At 40.0% G+C, this 19,931-nt stretch overlaps 2 protein-coding genes across 5 annotated transcripts in view; one reads left to right on the forward strand and one right to left on the reverse strand.

Moving 5' to 3' along the window:
* Positions 1-3,433: 3,433 nt before the first annotated feature.
* Positions 3,434-19,931, forward strand: part of MME (membrane metalloendopeptidase) — a 95,684-nt gene continuing 79,186 nt past the window's right edge. Inside the window, exons 1-4 of one of the 4 annotated variants that reach the window (XM_032173905.1) lie at positions 3,773-4,230; positions 7,951-8,120; positions 8,850-8,885; positions 13,653-14,339. In XM_032173905.1, the coding sequence (XP_032029796.1) occupies positions 7,961-8,120; positions 8,850-8,885; positions 13,653-13,699 (243 nt within the window). In that variant the 5' untranslated portion in view covers positions 3,773-4,230; positions 7,951-7,960 and the 3' untranslated portion in view covers positions 13,700-14,339. The other 3 variants (XM_032173901.2, XM_032173904.2, XM_032173899.2) reach the window with 3 other exon arrangements.
* On the reverse strand, positions 12,210-12,455 carry LOC131380981 (protein GVQW1-like; the record flags this gene model as incomplete). Its single annotated transcript, XM_058426524.1, has 1 exon — positions 12,210-12,455. A coding segment is annotated over one exon (246 nt), but the record flags the coding sequence as incomplete, so codon positions are not given.

A 19,931-nucleotide genomic window follows, 5' to 3' on the forward strand; every position in this document is an offset into this window, starting at 1 on the left:
AGTCCTACATCCATCTGAAGTCTGGCCGAATCATGAATTCTTACAGAAAGTTTTTGTTGTAAGTTTACCAGCCTGAGTCAGGACTGAAGAAAGCAAATATATTCATGTTTCTTGTGGAAGAGTAGGGGTGAGGAGTGGGAGTTGGGGCTGAGTTTCATTTTTTGTTAGCCTACCTTTTCACTTTGCTCTGGACTAGACTTTGTTTGAAGTCCCTTGGCACTTGCAAGTCCTGTTAAAGTGAAAACTCTAGGTCGCTTAAGTCCAGTGAGGCCTCTTGAAATGGATAGATACCACCAGGACAGCTACTGTTTTCAGCACTCAAATATCCTTCTTGATTGTTTTGTCTGTGTTACAGGAAAGACATCTTGATCCAGACCCCAAAAGTGGGTTCTTGGACCTCTTGCAAGAAAGAATTCAGGATGAATCCATAAAGTGAAATCCAGTTTATTAGGAAAGTAAAGGAATAAAGAATGGCTACTCTACAGGCAGAGCAGCAGCATTGGCTGCTTGACTGAGTATACTTACAGTTATTTCTTCATTATATGCCAAACAAAGGGTAGATTATTCATGAGTTTTCAGGGAAAGGGGCAGAGATTTCCTAGAACTGAGGGTCCCTCCCCTTTTTAGACTATGTAGGTTAACTTCTGGATGTTGCTATGGCATTTATAAACTGTCATGGCACTGGTGGTAGTGTCTTTTAGCATGCTAATACATTATAATTTACAAATAAGGAGCAGTGAGGACCACCAGTGGTCACTTTCATGGCCATCTTGGTTTTGGTAGGTTTTGGCAGGTTTTGGCTGGCTTCTTTACAGTATCCTGTTTTATCAGCACAGTCTTTGTGACCTAAATCTTGTGCCAACCGACCTCCTATCTCATCGTATGACTAAGAAGGTCGCACCTCCTGGGAATTCAGCCCAGCAGGTCTCAGCCTTATTTTACCCAGCCCCTATTCAAGATGAAGTTGCTCTGGTCCAAATGCCTCTGACAGCTCTCTTTGTTTTTGGCTTCTAAGGTTGTCCTTTACTTGCCTGCTGGCTCAATGGTGCATATAAAAATGCAATATTGCATTTTTAAAGGACTTAAAAAAAATTCATCAAGCATTTGTGTCACACGCAGTGGTTTTTAAGGATCTATTCTGCATATTGCTAGAACCAATGCATTCCATTCTTAATAACTTATGTATGGCCACCAGGAGGACTACTTTCTCCTCTATTCCTATAAGTAGCCAAACTGAGTGATCTTGGACCACCTCAGTAAGCCTCAGTTTTCTAAATTTACTTACTGTAAATAGTTGGGGACTCTTTATTAGATCCCTTAAAAAATTATCTCAAACTTGCATAAACTTCTGGGAGGAGATTTAGCATTCTTGATTTAAAAACAAACAAACAAACAACAACAACAAAAACCCTAAGTTTCCAATGAACTTTAATGAAATCAAGATATTGTAAGGAGGCTGAAGGATCGCTTGAGCCCAGAGTTAGAGACCAGCTTGGGCAACACAGTCAGACCCTCATCTAAACAAAACAAACAAACAAACAAACAAACAAACAGAAAGAAAAATAAAATAAAGACTTGTTCTGGGAAACCAGTTACCAGTCCATACTGTCGACTATCAGCTGAAAGTCAGAGTCTAAAAATAACTCTAAGTAGGCATTTTTTTTCTTTTGTCATACATTCTAAGTATGACAAAAAAAAATCCTTTTTTTTTCTCCTTTAAAATCTCCTCACCGCCAGGCATGGTGGCTAACACCTGTAATTCCAGCACTTTGGGAGACCGAGGTATGTGGATCACTTGAGGCCAGGAGTTCGAGACCAGCCTGGCCAACATGGAGAAACCCCAAAACTAAAACTACACACACAAAATTAGCTGGGTGTGGTGGCGCGTGCCTGTATTTCCAGTTGCTAAGGAGGCTGAGGCAGGAGAATCGCTTGAACCCAGGAGGCAGAGATCACACCACTGCACTCCAGCCTGGGCGACAGCACGTGACTCTGTAGGAAAAAAAAATTCCAGTTGAGATGCTTTCCAGGGCGCTAGTCAAGCCCCTTATGCTTATTTGTGGGAGTGAAAACACCAATATTTCGGGATTGTTGTGAGGACTAAATAGTGTCTGTAAGATGCACAGAGAAAGCGTGAATAGACGTGAATAGCACTTGTTAGGTCTACCCACTCCATTTTTCCTCTATATTAATCTAATTATTTAAAGATTGGTTAGCTTTTTGGGGAAATGTCTCTCCGTTGTATTCCACTTATTAGGATGAACTACCTTTTCTCCTTGCTTTTCAGCTTTCTCTGCTATGAAAAAGATGGAAAATTTTTTAGTACAATGGGACTCCTCTCAAGCAGTAAATTATTTTGATATTAAAAACAGGTAATTGCAAACCCAGTTTTATTTCAGTATGAATTCCGCAGGGGAGTGTGAATATGTGTGTGTATGTGTGTGTGTGTGTGTGTGTGTGTGTGTAATTACATGTGATTCAAAAGAGGAAAGGGATCAGTATTAAAGGTACTTGTATACGGGAGGCAAAAAAAAAAAAAGGAAATTTAGTTCCTCCGAGCTCGTTGGCAATTATAGCTGCTAAAGGTAGCTTTTACAAAGAAACTGCCTTTGTGCCAAAAGTATTTATTTCCTTGTTTGTATTTATCCCTTTGAGGAGGAATCGCTGTGTCTTGAGTCAAAGGGGTGCGCTGCTTGCCTGCATTAAACTGTGAGGGTACAGGCGCATTACGGCTGATTTCAGTAGGTAGAGCAGATACACTTTAGTTTATTTTTCTCTTTCTCACTCCCCACCCTCAACCTCCCATGTACACACGTTTTAAGATTCCCTGAAGTCAGGAGGTGGGAGCGGAGAGTTTCAGTACAGATCTTGACATCAGAGTACTCCGACCAGGAAAGAAAGAGGGAAGCGGGGTGGAGAAAGCAGGAGCAAGGAAGGAAAGAAGGAAACGGGGAGGGAGAGTAAGAAAAAAGAAAACGAAGGAGGGAGGGAGAGAGGAAATTTAAATGAACAAGGAAGGAAGCTTGGATTCAGGGAGGAAAGGGAGCGAGAAAGAGAACGAAAGAAGAGCGTGAGAAGAGGCAAGCATTACAGTCTCCGGTCCACAGGGGAGAGATGGAGCATTCATCAGCACTAGAGAATCCCGAAGAGCCAGTGTATTGTTTTCTTGAAAGCCCCGAAGCTAAGCAATTCCAAAAATGTTTAGCAAAGCCCTTTTGGGAATGGTGAGATGGGGGGTGGGGAGGATAGGACATTCTCATTGCCACCGCCCGCCCCCCCGTCTCCCTGGCCCCCTCACATGAAGTGACTGGATTTGGGAGACCTAGCGGAAACCTTCAGGTCACCCAGGGAACTGCTCCTCTCCCTGGTCCTGCAGCGGCGAGGCGGGGTGGGGGGTGGGGGGGCCGTGAGAGCGCCGAGACGCGCGGGGCGCGGAGATGTGCAAGTGGCGAAGCTTGACCGAGCGCAGGCTGGAGCAGCCGCCCAACTCCTGGCGCGGGATCTGCTGAGGGGTCACGGTGAGTCTCTGCGGGTGCGGGTCGGAGGGATGCCCAGGTGCCTCGTCGCCCCCATGCCCGGGCGGAGGCGGGTCCGGAACCTCCCCCAAGTCCGGCCTCAGCCTGGAGCCCGCGCGCCTCGGGCGGATGCACCGACTGAGCGGCGCTCAGCGGGGCTCCCAGCCCGCCACTGCCACCCGGCCCCGTGCGCTCATTGGTCGGGATGTGTCGGCTCAGCAGCCTCCAACTTCTACCGAATCCCACTGGTAAGTCCCAGGAGAGCGAGCTGAGGGAGAAAGGTCCAAAGGGCGCGAGCGCCCAGGGCGCTGGGAGCCCGTGGGACGGGCACGGGGAAGGCAGAGCCAGCCGAGGGGAGCGGCTGCCGGGAGGTGCGCTGAGCAGGGTCCGCAGCTAAGGTCCTGCGCGATCCGAGCGCCCAGGACGCTGCGGCGGTGGAGGAGGCGTGCCCTGGGAAGGAGCCGCTACTGGGACCTGAAGAGTGAGGGGAGGGAGAGGGGCCCGGAGGGTGACCTGGAGGAGGGCTCTGGAAGTCACGTCAGGTTGGCTGCTTCAGGTTCATTTCCATAGTTCCCTGCGGCCTCTGCCTCGGGGAGTTATGTTTTGTTACCGAGATCCGCGCTACCAGATTGCACCGGGGCTGATTTGGGGGCTGGGAATTTGCCATTCTGCTGTACAGACACTGATTTTTTTTTTCTTCTTTTTAAAAAGCAAGGTTTGTTTTCATTTTGGTTTCTGTCGGATTTTCTCATTTGTAACTCACTTTTCTATTTTTACTTTTCTTAACCGGAAGATCTTTTCATTATCCCACCTCTTCATCTTGCTTTTAACCTGATTTCCTATTATATAATTAATGCTTAAATCTCACAAGGGTTGGTCGGTGCGGGGCTGGGGTGTCCTTTTGTAGATGAAAGTTTAAGACTTCTTAACTTCTTAACCCTGCTCAGCTGGTTTCAATCTATTTGTATTGTTTCAAAATAAGGGTAATTGCAACCAAATATCCCTCTTTAGCCTCTTGATCAAGTCGATTCCTCCCCCATATATGATTCAAATGGCAATTTTATTAAACTGAAAACTAGTACCTGACTTGCAGCGTCAGCATTTGGAAAGTGCTTATCGGCAAATCGACTGTATGAAGGCGTGTAGCTTCATTCCCTGCCATTTTTGTGGGTTCTAGCAGTTTAAAAAATTGTCTGGTAATTTCTTGGACTTAACGCTGTGTCTTTGGTTGTAGAGCAGCACTAACCAGGGGAGTAATATGGTTGGCACTGTGCGTCCAGAACTCCGTATTTCAGGCTGGGAAACACCTAAGTAATGTCTGGGAAACAAGAAGATGATTTATCCTGGGTACCTCTGTCTTCAGCTTCTGCAGACACAGTCTAAATATGGAAACTGTTTCTCCTTCTTCCTGTGCCTCAGTTTCCATAATACAAACTGTAATTGCAAAGCACGGCTTCAGGAACCTGCAGATATAAGTTAATGTTATAATGTGCTATGAAGATGAAAATTGCTTAGCTAAGTCTCAGTCTGTAAGTCTATGAGATTTCCTTTTTAACAAATCGGTTATCCAGGTTTCCTGCTTTGACTGTCTGATATAGTTATGCTTATGCTCAACTGGTATCAGAATTGCTGCTTTACATTGCTTTGAAATTCAGCTTACACTTAAAATAGTAATTTATTCTGTTGGTAATATTGTCGAGCTGAAATTTGCAGGTTCTTGTTATCTTAGACCTCCTAATTCTCTGTTCTCATCTGTGGCAGTGTCCACTTTTCCGTTTAAACTTTTTATTTAACACATCTTCAGTTGAAGTGAAATATTTTAAGAATACAGGTATGTTTTTGCATACCCTGCTTTATATGGGACTACAAGCGTCAACTTGGTATTTTTTTGTTTGTTTGTTTTCTTTTGTTTACTTGTCCCCCTTACTCCTCTATGGGATTGGGTGTGGTTAAGTTGGATATTCAGGTATTTGGGGTTTAGTCATATGTTCCACAGTGAGATTCCAGATATTGTCCCCTGATTTCTTAAAGAAAAATAGTGAACCTTCTAGAATTAACTGGAAATGAATGACAAAGTTAATTAGGAGATTAAACTGCATCATTTCTGCTTTTGCTCAATGCTTTTGAAAAAAGGCTACTAAGAGCAAAAAACTTCCTTTAAGAATTTACAGAGCATTTACAAGAGGGGGAGATGGAGGAGGACTTTGCAGGTGATTCAAAGATTTTATTGTTTTGATGCAGATTCTGTCACTGTCTTCATTTCTCTGTAACTGTTTCTGCAAACTTAGGTGCTGACCCATTAAGAGCCCAGCTGCTTCAGTACCCAGTCTCAAGGGTAAGGAGGAGAAGCCAAGGGAAAGTAACTTATAGGGAGAAAGAAATGCTTATCCACTAGTTTTGCTACTCTACAAGGCATGGAGTTTCTACAGAGCACCTGTAATTTAACCCTGAGGCTGTCCTGTTTCACCCCTTCACTTTACTTTACAGGGACACTGACTGCCATTTCTAAGGAAGAACTAAGAAAAAAAGAAGTCATTTTGTACCAGTAAAACATTTCTCTACGTTGTCTTCTGAAATATGCAGGGGGAACAAAATTCAGGAAAGGGAAATACTTTAGCAAATGTGCTTAACATTCAGATGTTCTTTAGGACAGTCATGAAACGTGGGGAGACTGGGAGAATTATTATTGTTTACCTCTCTGTAAGGTGTCCAAAGTATTATTAAATTTGTTCCCCTCTTTTCTTTGCCCAACCAATGCACTGTTAAAACAGGACTACAATCAATGCAATTCCGTATCATAACCCCAGGGGTGGTGAGACTAAGCCAGCATGCCTTACATAACCATTAAGTAAGACATTTTAACATTCAGGTACATTACATTCCACTTTTATTGAGCAGACACGGTTTTCATTGTCTAATAAAATATTTTTATTTGATAGTCTGTCCTTGCTTATAGCCTCATGTAATCAAGGGGACAGCATGTTTAAGACTTTGTATTCAGAACTTTAAGGTCTAGCTGTGGTTTGCTTATTAATAATTCACTGGGAAGGTTAATTTCTAGTTTTCTGCTGGGTCTCCCAGACCATACTTCAAATGTAGAATATGTTTCTTCTTTCTCCTATGCCTCAGTTTCCACAAAACACACCCTTAGGGAATTGTGTGTGTTCAACAAAGATCTTTAACTATAAGAGCATTTCTGAGCTGCCACTTCATCCAGGGACCAAATTCTAAGAGCAATTTGTATTGAGTTATAAACAGCTAATCTGCTAGTTTAAGATGTTCTTTTATACAGTCATGCAGAAAAATGGAAATTGTGTGTTCTAGTCCTTGGAGACTGACTGATAAAGTGTCACTAGGCCCGTGATGAAATTTAATATTTAGGCTTATATGCCCTTAATTTTCCCCCTAAATTTCTACAGTAAGATCTAAATTAGCTTTTACTGCATGATGATACAGCTTTATTTTGAACCGTGACCAAATGTGTTCTTTACAAAGAATATTGACGAGTTGTGTAGTCTTGAACATGTTGTCTGACTTCTCTGTGCCCCAGTTTCCTAATTCTTTATTCTATTCTGTGGCAGTGTCCACTTTTTGGTTTAAAGCTTTTAGCACATCTCCAGTTGAGGTGAAAGATTTTAAGAATACAGTTATGTTTTTGCATACCCTGCTTTATACAGGACTACGAGTATCAACTTGGTAACTTTTGTACTATTTTGTTTACTTGTCCCCCTTACTCCCCTCTTAAATGGGATTGGGTGTGGTTAAGTTGGATATGCAGGTATCTTTTGGTACAGTGAGTGACCATTTTCAGAATGTTGTCTAACCAGTTAATAGATACTGGTATCAGTAGTAGTAGTAATTTTGAACTGTAAAAATAAAAGTTGTTTTTATAACTAAAATAAACTACTTCATGTGTTCATTCCTTTCACTGTTTATCTATATTAATATTTCAAATTATTGCTTAGTCAAAACCTCAAGGTATTAGTCATTGGTTTTTGAGCTTATAAAGGAAGCCACTGGAGCAAGATATAAAATTAACCTTCAATAAAATTAGTCCAGAGTTCAAAAGGGTGAGTTTAAAACTTTCTTAATGATGGTGCAGCAATTATTTGCTTATAAACTGCTGAATTAATCCTACTTGAGTATTTAACCAAGTCTTACTGTCTAATTTTGCTGAGATTTTCAGTGATATATCAAAGCAAAACAAAACAAAACAACAGCAACAAAAAACAAAAGTTTGTGACTGAGGCCTGTCAAACTCATTTGGCTCTATATTCTTTGCATTCCGCAGCAAAATTTTGACTTCTCAACAGCAAAAATGTATTTCTATTTTAAAATAACTGAGCCTTTTACTTTTATCCAGCCACATTAAGCATTTGGACATTTTCTTTTTTATCTATTTGTTTTTCATTATTAGTATTTTCATTTTTTGCAGATTTTAGGTGATGGGCAAATCAGAAAGTCAGATGGGTATAACTGATATCAACACTCCAAAGCCAAAGAAGAAACAGCGATGGACCCCGCTGGAGATCAGCCTCTCGGTCCTTGTCCTGCTCCTCACTATCATAGCTGTGACAATGATCGCTCTCTATGCAACCTATGATGGTGCGTTACTCCCACACCTGTGCATCCATAAATGCAAAAGAGAAGGAAATCTTGCTCCATGCTTTTACCATCTATCCAACAAATGTGTTAAGGATAGAGGCACTTAAAGACTGACAAAGAGATTCATTTATAAAATGTATCAGTATGTCAAAACAATTAACTTTGAAGTACAGTGCCTTTTATGTTTGAGCTAAGTTATTAATTGCAAGTATATTTAGTGGGCTCATGCTTACTTATGAGGAATCTAAAGTATGGTTTTATTTGATTGAAATATACACAATTTTATGGCCAGCTTTAGTAATCAGTCATTAGTCAACTTTTGTTGCGTCATTGAAATTCTAAAGGGCTTCACAGGAATTTAACAAATTTAATTTGAGTCTTGGAAGTTTTTTACAATAAGGATTAAAAAAGATTGATTGTTTAATGGTTAAAAAAATGATTACCAAGCATAAACAACTGATTATTTCAATTTAATAGGCCTAGGGCTTAGTTGGTAGAGAACATATAATAACACATTTTTCTTCATAATCAAAATTTTAAATTTAGATTTTACCTATTTTATTTTCTTATATTTTTTCTAACCACTGACAATGATATATAATGTTCAGTTTTTAGTTCTTCCTTTAAGAAATTGCTTATTTAATTGGCAGTTTTTAAAAGAACAAAAGAAAAATAGAAATTTAAAAATGTGTGTTGCCAATATTTATGCGTATTCTCTCCTTTTTCTAGATGGTATTTGCAAGTCATCAGACTGCATAAAATCAGGTAAGAAGTGGTTTTTACGTGTAATAGTTATACAACTGATGTATAATATTTAAAATTAAATGCTAATCTTAATTTTCTTTGTTTATACTTTTATTCATTGTAGATCAATTATTTATGTGTCTGGCTCTATAATCAATGGAAATAAAAATATATTTAAGTAGTAGATTAATTAACTTGTCTACTCTGAAAAATATATTACTATTTTCAGCCCTGGGCTGTATAGCTGGGCAGTAGAAAACTATATCGCTATTTGTGTGGAGCTTGCCATGTAGTTGAAGAAAGAAAATGAACACATGAAATGGTAAGTTTCGTATCATTGTGTTAAATTTCTCAATGCACCTCACTAGGTAGGTGGGAAGAAGGAGAGGAAGGGAGTGAGATGTAGGCATGTAAGTCTAGATGAAGAAGTTAAAATTTGGGAAGAAACTTCTTTTTTTTTTGAGATGGAGTCTCGCTCTGTCCCCCAGGCTGGAGTGCAGTGGCATGATCTCGACTCATTGCAATCTCTGCCTCCTGGGTTCAAGCAATTCTCCTGCCTCAGCCTCCCAAGTAGCTGGGTCTACAGGTGCTCACCACCACGCCTGGCTAATTTTGTATTTTGGGTAGAAACGGGATTTCACCATATCGGTCAGGCTGGTTTCGAACTCCTGCCCTCAGGTGATCTGCCTGCCTCGGCCTCACAAAGTGCTGGGATTACAGGCGTGAGCCACTGCGCCCAGCCTTAAATTTGGGAAGAACCTTGAAGTAGGGCTAGAATTTGGATGTGGCGGTGCAGAAGAGGGAATTCCAAACACAACAGAAATAAACTATGTTATTGAGAAGTCGTAAAAGTGTACGCTTGATAGAAGGTCACATTATGGAGAACCTTGAAATTCATGTTTAGCCTTGATATTGTAATACAGGAGAAACAGATATTTTTGAACAGAGGAGTGATCAGGCCAAAGGTGAAAGATGATTCTGCGAATGTGAGGTTGGATGGATTGAGTGAAAAGGAGGGCAGGCAGGTGGGGGCTGCTTCTGTACTCCAAGTGTAAGCTAAAGAGGTTGGCCTGTGCTGAGATAAGAGTGCTATTGAGATAATGGGGAGGGACAATTGGGTGACTCAATAGAACTGACTTGCTAAATAAAATGAATGAATTGAGAATGATGCCAAGTTTTAAAACCCAAGGGACTAAAGAGAATGGAGGCAGCCCACACAGAAATAGAGAGGTTATGAGGTGGATGTGGATGTGTTTGGTCTAAGCCATTGGTAACAGCTCCATGAGAATAGACAGCAGGAAGGTAGAGATGAGGTTTGAGGAGCTGGAATCTGGATTTGGGATCTGTCAGTTTAGGAGTGATAGTGGAAGCCTTGGAAGTATTTGAGGTCTCAAAAGAAGAGAAGAGGTTCAAGGGCTAAACTTAAGACAACATCAATGATTAGAAGAGAAGAAAAATAAGTCAGAGCAGAAAACAGAGAAGCGTATGAAGCTATGTAAATCCCATCAATTAGAGTGTGGTGAAAATGGGAGTATTTCTTCTTTCTTCAAGAAGACAGAAGGTGGTAGCTGAGGGCAGCACCCTGGGATATGAACACAATGTTTGTGCCCTTTAACAAGAGATTCTAAACCTCCTTTCTAACATCTGTGTGTCTTATAAGAAATAAATAAGCTGCTCCAAATAATTTTAACCATTTTCTGCTGGATATTTTTTATTTTACTTTTTAATTTTATTTATTTATTTATTTATTTATTTATTTATTTATTTATTTATTTATTTATTTGAGGCAGGATCTTGCTCTGTCACCCAGGCTGGAGTGCAGTGGTGTGATCACAGCTTACTGCAGCCTTGATCTCCTGGGCTCAAGGCATCCTCCCGCCTGAGCCTCCTGAGTAGCTGGAACTATAGGCACCTGCCACCATTTCTGACTAGATTTTTTTTTTTTTTTTTTTTTTTAGAGAGAGAGGGTCTCACTATGTTGCTCAGGCTTGGTCTCGAACTCCTGACATCAAGCGATCCTCCTACTTGTCTTCCCAAAATGCTGGGATTACAGGCATGAGCCACTGCACCCAGTCTTGGATATTCTTTACTTGAGTTTTTGTTATTCACTGAACTTTGCAAAAAAATGACGAGAAAATATCTGGCAATTCTAGGTTATAGTCTAATGTCCTGAATCTGTGCCCTTTGCTTTTTTTTTTTTTTTTTGTATTGTTTTTTGATGGGTTTTTTTGCTCTGGGTCACAAGTGCAATGGCTAGACACCCTGAGATGTGATGTGGGGAGCGTGAGGGAGACTTGATTTAGATGTTAGCCATTTGCTGCTCAACATAGTAAGTTTTTCTCAAAAACAAAGTTTCTTTATTCCCCAGGGAAATGGCTGCACAGGTACCTTGGCTGGGGGATCTTCATGGTCATGTGCAAAAGTCAGCATGTGCCCAAGTTGTCAAAGTTAACATTTACTTCCTCCCCAGATCCTCCTATGCTTCCTCTCTCTACCAGCTACCCTATTATATGCTCAGGCTGTCCTGTTTTGGGAAACTTCCACTTACATATTGACTACTAAGGGTTAATTCCTCTGTCTTTAATACACTTGACATGTCTCTTTGGTATCTTAATCTATAGATTCTCTCTTCTCTCACTATTTTTCCTTTTTCTCTTCTTTTCCTTGAATTTTATTTTCGAAGAAACTGGATTTTTTGACAAGGTAGGCGTATTTCTATAAACGACAAGTGATTTTGCCTCAGAGATCTAGGCAGGTTTTTCCTCCCAAGAAGCAATGTGACATTCAGAATCTGGAATCTTAAATGTGATTTAATGTTTAGAGATATGATTTTTAAATAGTGTTTGGCAAGTCTCAACTCACTAAAATGTATTTAACCTGTATCCTTTAATTGTAGCTTAGAAATCAAACCAAATGTAAAACACCTTGCCGGATGTACCTTGGCAGAGAAAAGTATACAATAGAAATAACTTCAGTGGTAAACAAGGTTGCTGTATAGCTGTATATTTTTCTTCATTCTGCTCTGTTGGTTCACAAGCCATTCGAATACTTGTTCACATTGGTAGTTACTATTCTTCCTAGAAGAATAAATAAGATGACACACACTCTCATGGATACACTCTTCATACTCATAAACACACACACGCGCGCACACCCCCCCCCCCCCCCCACACACACACAGTCTTCTGCTGGTTAGGAAATCTTTTCTGCCACAGAAAAATACAACTATTTCTTTTAGAAGTTGTTGCAAATTAGGAAAACCCTAGAGGAAATCTTGGACAAAAGCAAGTATTAAAGAAGAGTGGCCAGAGTAGAGTAGATGGAAAGAAAAAGAAAGATGAAAAGAGAAGGCTGGGCATTGTGGCTCACGCCTGTAATCCCAGCACTTTGGGAGGCTGAGGTGAGCGGATCACCTGAGGTCAAGAGTTCAAGACCAGCCTGACCAACATGGAAAAACCCCATCTCTACTAAAAATACAAAATTAGCCAGGTGTGGTGGCGCATGCCTGTAATTCCAGCTAGTCAGGAGACTGAGGCAGGAGAATCGCTTGAACCCCGGAGGTGGAGGTTGCGGTGAGCCGAGATTGCGCCATTGCACTACAGCCTGGGCAACAAGAGTGAAACTCCATCTCCAGAAAAAAAAGAAAAGAAAAGAAAGAAATATGAAAAGAGAGATGTTGAAAAAATATATAAAATATCTTACCAGCAAGTCTATAGGTCACTTTAAGAGAGTGGGTGGGTTCAAACCTGAGCTCAGAAATTCTTGAGAATGGGAAAAGCAAGTATTGACACTCAGGGTGCTTACATTATGTGAAAGATGGCCCCAACTTGAACCTTTCTTCCAGTGGAAGGGAATGTCACAGCAAATGTACTTTTCTCTCTGATTCTTTGAAGTCAAGGAATAGAAGTCAATCCATACCAAGACAGAAGTAAAATATTGCAGAAGGCTGTTTCAAGTCTGTTTGGTGTTACATATTTTAAATCTGAGCATCTAGGATTTAAATATTTATGATGTACATAAAATGATGTTTATTTATACTTTAAATTAACTTGCCTATATGTGTAATACATCAGTATGAAAGATTATACCAGACCTAAAGTAAAACAAACACCACTTAAGAAATAACAACTTAAGGCAGGGATCAAAATGCTTCAAAGTATTATTCATCGCTTATTTACCCTATAAAGTTGTCAAAAACTTAGAGTTATAGAACTTGTATGTGATTTTGCAGACTTTTCCATGTAAGTCTAAATCCTGAAACTGATTTCCATTGCATTGTAACCTTCCTAACTTAGATTTCAAGGAATCTTGTGCTTTAAATCAGGGTTTCTCAACTCAATCACTATTGATATTTTTGTGCTAGATAATTCTTTGTTGTGGGTGCTATTCTGTGTATTATAGGATATTTAGCAGCATCCCTGGCCTCTACCAACTAGATGTCCAGTAGCAGTCCTCTCCTAGTTGTTTTGTGACAACCAAAAAATGCCTCTAGCCATTACTAAATGTCCCCTGCAGGCAGCACAGTCACTTGTGACTGGGTACCACTGGTTTAAATGGTCTCAAGATGTTATCAATGCTTCCCTCTTAATGGTAGGCAGGATAATGGCCTTTCAAAGATATTCACACCCAATTCCCAGAGCCTCTGAATATGTTGCCTTACATGGCAACATGCCTGTAATCCCAGCACTTTGGGAGGCCAAGGCGAGTGGATCACTTGAGGTCAGGAGTTCAAGACCAGCCTGGCCAACATGGTGAAACCCCATCTCTACTAAAAATACAAAAATCCAGGCATGGTGGCATGCACCTGTAATCCCAGATGGAGGAGAATTGATTGAACCCAGGAGGCAGAGGTTGAAGCGAGCCAAGATTGCACCGCTGAACTCCAGCCTGGACAACAGAGCATGACTCTAACTCAAAAAAAAAAAAAAAAAAAAGACGACAGAGAATTGAGGGGTCTGCAGAAGCATGTGTTAGAAGTGTGGTCCTAAATTATGCAGAGGCCAGAGAAGCCAAGCTAAGACATGATCAAAATACAGTTTACAAGAGAAAGTGGGACCACCTCCACCTGTATAGTCATGCAGGTTGTACACTGCATATTGTCGATGGCAGCCTTGACAGACAGGCTTGTAGAACATCAAGACCTGGATGAACCACCTCTCAGAACTGTCCACTCCTTTTATTTTAATTCTGCACATACCAAGGACACTTTTGATGATTACTTAATTATTAATACAAGGAGAGGTGGCATTCTGTTACTTGAAAGATATTTTCAGCATGGTGAGATAATGCACAGCAGTCCCCTTCTTATCCTCTGAGGATCCCCCAGGACCTCAGTGGTTGCCTGACACTGGACTGAACCAGTACTGAACCCTATATATGCTATATTTTTTCTATATACATTCCTATGATAAAGTTTAATTCATAAATTAGACATAGAGATTAATAAGAATAATTAATAAAAAAATAGAACAATTAGAACATTATTCCAGCATCACTATTCTTATGATTTGGGGCCATTATTAAGTACAATAGGGTTACTTGAACACAAACACTGTCATCCTGCAACAGTTGATATGATAATAATGGAGAAGTCTCCTTTGTGACTTTCATCATGCTACTCAGAATAGTGCGTGATTTAAGACATATGAGTTGTCTGTTTCTGGAATTTTCTATTTAATATATTGGACTGTAGTTAACCATGGGTAACAAACCATGGAAAGTGAAACCACAGATATGGGGGAGACTACTGTATGCACATGCTGATTTAATGATCAGATTTGTGTGCTTTGAGCTATGACCCTTGAACTGAAATGAAGCTTGCAAATGTCTGCCAGGGCCAGATCATGATGATGCCCTAGGTGATGTATCTTGGCAACAGCTAGCCTTTTCCTGGCTGCAACAAGGCATCTCTGCCTTCTTGCGTGTTAACACCTTGAAACCTCCATGAAGAAAAACAGCACAATTATGTAAATACAGGAAGGACTGATGGCTAACTCATGGGGGCTACTGGCCCTGTAGCAGCCTTTTAGTGTAGGAAATGAGGCTATTTCATTATGTAATTAAGTTTGGAAAAAATCCTTCATGGAATAAGAAAGCAGCAGACATCTTAGTAGGAAGAACACTGAAGCACACCTTTGTTAATTTAAATGTGGCATGTGGCAGTTTGCTTTGGGTGGCTTCCCTGACACAATTCTCGTGAAAATTGTGTAGGGATATTACCTTACATTTATCCAGTCAAAATTAGCATCTGTCAATCAAATCCTTTCCAAGAAAGGGAATCAATTATATGATAAATACACAAATATATAACATGTGTTTTTTACCCTCCAGGGAAACTTTAAGCAAGTAGTACACCATCATTTTTTAATGAATGGTCAAGAAATTGAAAACATACATAAGTTGAATTAAGCAGTTAAAGGGAAAGAAAATTAGCAATGCCTGGTAAGCTAAGTGGTACTCCAAAGGTTTATTTTATAGCTACAGAAATTATCTACATGTAGAGGGGGTGGACACAAACTAGCTTAGGCTGGGGTGATAATCCTGGTTTAACATTTAACATTTTAGAATAAGAGATATAGAAAGATTCCTCTATAGTTGAAGGATCCTGTTTTGTCCTACTCATAAGCAAATCCATGGGATAGCAAGGTGCTTTCTGGTGAGCCTTTGATATGATATGAAGCTCAAGTTGATAAAATAGATTAATTGAAGGAAATTGAAAAATACGCAGTTTAAAAAACCATAAGGAGAATGTTGCACAAGCTTTTGAATCCTGTAAATTTTCATTCTTTAAGACCATTCAGAAAAGGAGATTTTGTCGGGGGCCAGTGGTGGCTTGTTTTGATCCTATTTCTGAACTGACTGAAAACTAGAATACATTCTTTCTGTTCAAAACATCCTAGACAGGCCACATATTAGTCAGGCCTTCTCCAGAGAACAGAACCAATGGTATATGTATATAAAGTCTCAGTATCCAAAGGCCCAAGAACCCGGAGTTCTGATGTCTGAGAACAGGAGAAGGTGGATGTCCCAGTTGCAGAAGAAGCAGAGAAGTTCCCCTCCCTCTGCCTCTTGTTTTATCTGGGCCCTCAACAGGTTGGATGATGCTCAGCCACAATGGTGGTTGAGTGTGGATCTTCTCTACTCAGTCCACTGATTCAAATGCCACTCTGTTCCATAAACACCTTCACGGATGCACCCAGAAATAATGCTTTAGAAATAATGCTTTATCAGCTATCTGGGTATCTCTTAACCTGGTCAAGCTGATACCTAAAATTAACCACCACAGGCTACAGTGAAAAAGATAGTTCCAACTGTGAGGATGGGGGGAAACTGAACCATCATACATTAATGGTGGGAATGTAAATTTTAGTACATCTGGATCAACATGTTAGAAACATTTTGGAAAACAGTTTGACAGTTTTTACAAAATGTTAAATATATACTTTCCATACAACCCAGCAATTCTACTCCTAGGTATTACTTAAAATAAATGAAAACACATATCCTCACAAGGACTTCTTTGTGATTGTTCATTACAGCATAATGCTGTTTTTATAAATAATTTATAAAAGCCAAAATATGGAAATATCCTAAATGTGTATTAACAGGCGAATAAACAAAATGCCGTATAGCTATCAACTACGATGCCACACAGCAATAAAAAGGAGCAAACTACTGTTATGTGCAATGGTGTAGATAAACATCAAAAACATTATGCTAAGTGAAACAAGCCAGACACAAACTGCATATTGTAAAATTCAATTTATATGAGATTTCTAGAAGAGGTAAAACTATAGGGGCAGAAGACAAATATTGATTGCCTGAGGCTGGAGATGAAGCAGGGATTGGCTGCAAATGGGCATAAGGGGACTTCTTGGGGTAATGGAAGTGTTCTAAAACTGGACTGTGACAGATTCTCAGCCTTTTGGCTAAAGATCGAGTGTAAATTGGATTGTGGTGATGGTTGCGCAACTGTATAAATTTACCAAAAATTAATCAGGTGAATTTTATGGTACACAAATTAATAACCCAAAGCCGTTAAAAAAAACAAAGCAAACAAAAATTCACCTTCATTCTTTCCCCCATCTCTCCAATGTCCGTTTTTACATAGTTATCTCATGTTCTGATCTTATGCTTGCTATTGTATGTTGAGTCCAGTGAGCTCCATTTTTGCAGTTTAAATGATTATATGTAGTTTTCAATGTAGTTTTCAAATCTTCCCTAAATAAACTCAAGCTTTTTAGTTTGAGTGCGCCTCTATTATTTAATTATATTGGCAATATATTGATGAAAAGTCTCCGGGAATAGTAAATCAATTGGGAAGTTAAAATTATTTCAGGATTAGGTGTTGGAAGCCCTGTTTTTACCCCCTGGGGTTTCACTTACAGAGGAAGTCAAAGACATATGTGTCCAGGTGTACCAGCCATCTGGATCAAAGCCAGACCACTTGGTCTACCACAGAGCCGTTAGCAGTTCCTGCTTCTGGAAAAATGTGTTGGTTTTTCACACGGGTGCTGTGAGATGTTTCCCTTTTCACCTTAACCGATAGAAAGTCAAGAGCCAGGACGGGTGCTTTGGCTCACGTCTATAATCCCAGGACTTTGAGAGGCCAAGGCAGATGGCTCACAAGGTCAGGAGTTCAAGACCAGCCTGGCCAAGATGGTGAAACCCTGCCTCTACTAAAAATACAAAAATTAGCTGGGCGTGGTGGTGGACGCCTGTAATTCCAGCTACTCTGGAGGCTGAGGCACAAGAATTGCTTGAATCCGGGAGGTGGAGTTTGCAGTGAGCTGAGATCTTGCCACTGCACTCCAGTCTGAGTGACAGAGTGAGACTCTGTCTAAAAAAAAAAAAAAAAAAAAAATTGAAAAAACGAAAAAAGAAAATCAAGAGCCAAATTTGAATTTAACTTGAAATTGTAGGACTTCTTTGTATAAACTTCTTCATCAGCTTTATTCCTGTTCCTCTTTTCTTTCTCATACAATGTATATTAGTTTATTTTATGTATCCCTCTAAGGCCACTATGAATTATTTTAGGAAGAATGTAGGTTAATAATCAGATAAATAGAATATAAATTCCAACAACTGATATGTGCAGGAGAAGGGCTGTTAAATTATAAACTTTATTTCAAAGAGATGCAAGTGTTATGAGTAACGGAGGCACAATTTTTGGAAGCTTATTGCTTCATTTTCCACTAAGCCAACTTTTAGCATGGGAGATCTGGGATGTAAGTTTTGGCCACATCCTGTGTTATTGGTATGTGATCCTAATTAAGTCAGTTCAGCTTTCTGCATTTCATTTTCGTTATCTACAAAATTGGAATTAAAAGTGTCTCATTTTCCAGGGAAACAGCAAAGACTAACGACAGCCTATTTCGTGTTACATGTCCTTCAGGGAGATGCACCATAGGTATAATGCACAGATATGATTCATATAACATCTTATTTCATGAAAATTACAAATGCACTATTTAAAATTTTTTTATTGAGAATCAAATAAAAATCAAATCAAAAGGCAAACAGTATATTTTTAAAGAGGAAGTTGTAGCCAGAAAGAGAAAGAAAAGAGAGAATGTGGTACATTTTACATATTCACAAATAAAAATGTGTCATCCTTTATTAACAACATTTTATTTGATTGCTGTGCTCTGTCTTAGCATGGGGGTGACAGTTCAGGCTTTGAATCAATTAGAATGAGCACAATCAGAAATGAACACTTGAATCTGTGTTTCCTGTGAAGAAAAACCTACCAACAGGGACACCTTAGTTTGCAAACCTAGCTAATCTGCACTCACCCTTGCCATTACCCCTTTTCTCACCTCTGATTAATCCCTAAAAGTAAGTAAGTCAGGGGTCTGCATCAGGAAAATGACTAGATCCTTGCTATTCAATACGTGGTCCATGGACCAACAACAGCAGCAGCCACTGAGAATGTACAAAAATGCAGAGTCTTGGGCCCCGCCTCAGACCTACTGAATCTGCGGCTGCACTTTCAGTAGCCCCTTCAGGTGATCTGCAAAATAAGGTTGAGAAGCACTGAAGAATAGTGATTTTCAAATATGGCTGCTTATTACAATGATTTGGGAAGCTTTTGAAATGTATCCATACTACTAAACCTTCTGTTCTTCCTGGGCACACAAAGTTTCCATTTCTTCAGTGGAGTAGTTTCTGTTATGTGTTAGGAGGAAAAGCAATTTAAGTAAATGGATAGATGTTAAGAGGTATAGGAATTGCCTGGATATTTGCATTTTTAAAAGAAGGTACATATTGACCAACTGATTGCTTTAACAGGTTCAATTTCAGACTGTGTGCTCAGTGAAGGCTTTAAGTTAGAGAGGAGAGACACTGAGCCTGATTTTTCTGCTTATCATGGACAAGCTGAACCTGGAATGTCTTCCTAAATTTCCCCAGTGTAATGCAGGCATGATATTTCTGTAGAGATATTAGAACAACTTTTTTCCTCTTCCATTCATTCATTTATTCATTTATCTATTCATTAGTTAACTAATTTTTTTAATTTTATTTTTAATTTTTTTTAGAGACAGGGTCTCCTTATGTTGCCCAGGCTGACCTCAACCTCTCGGGCTCAAGCAATCCACATGCCTCAGCCTCCCAAGCAGCTGGGACTACAGGAACATGCCACTATACCTGGCATTCATTTTTTTTTCCACAAAAGCATTTATCAAGCAGCTTCTAAACACTGAACACTAGACATTGGAAATATGAACTAAAATACCCCCTGCCCTCAGGAAAATGAAAATCTGGTCAGTGTGACAGACATAAACAAAATTACCATATGGTTTGATAAGTGCTATGATGGTGATAAGAAGATTTGTGTGCTACAGGTGCCCTGAGAGAGGAGCACCTAAACCAGAACGGGTCTGGGAGTGGGCAGCTAAAGTGATAGCAATGAGGCCAGGAAAGCAGTCCCACATCACCCGCTAAGTTCTGAAGGATAATTGGATTGCCCAACCAATGGGAGCAGAGGAGAGCACGTGCATAGTCTGTATGCAAGATGGAGGCAAGAGCTCAGGAAGTTTAGGACCTACTAGTGGTTCATGATGGCTG

This window comes from Hylobates moloch, unplaced genomic scaffold (assembly GCF_009828535.3).
Source record: "Hylobates moloch isolate HMO894 unplaced genomic scaffold, HMol_V3 SCAFFOLD_13, whole genome shotgun sequence".
In the NCBI taxonomy this organism is placed as follows: Eukaryota; Metazoa; Chordata; class Mammalia; order Primates; family Hylobatidae; genus Hylobates; species Hylobates moloch.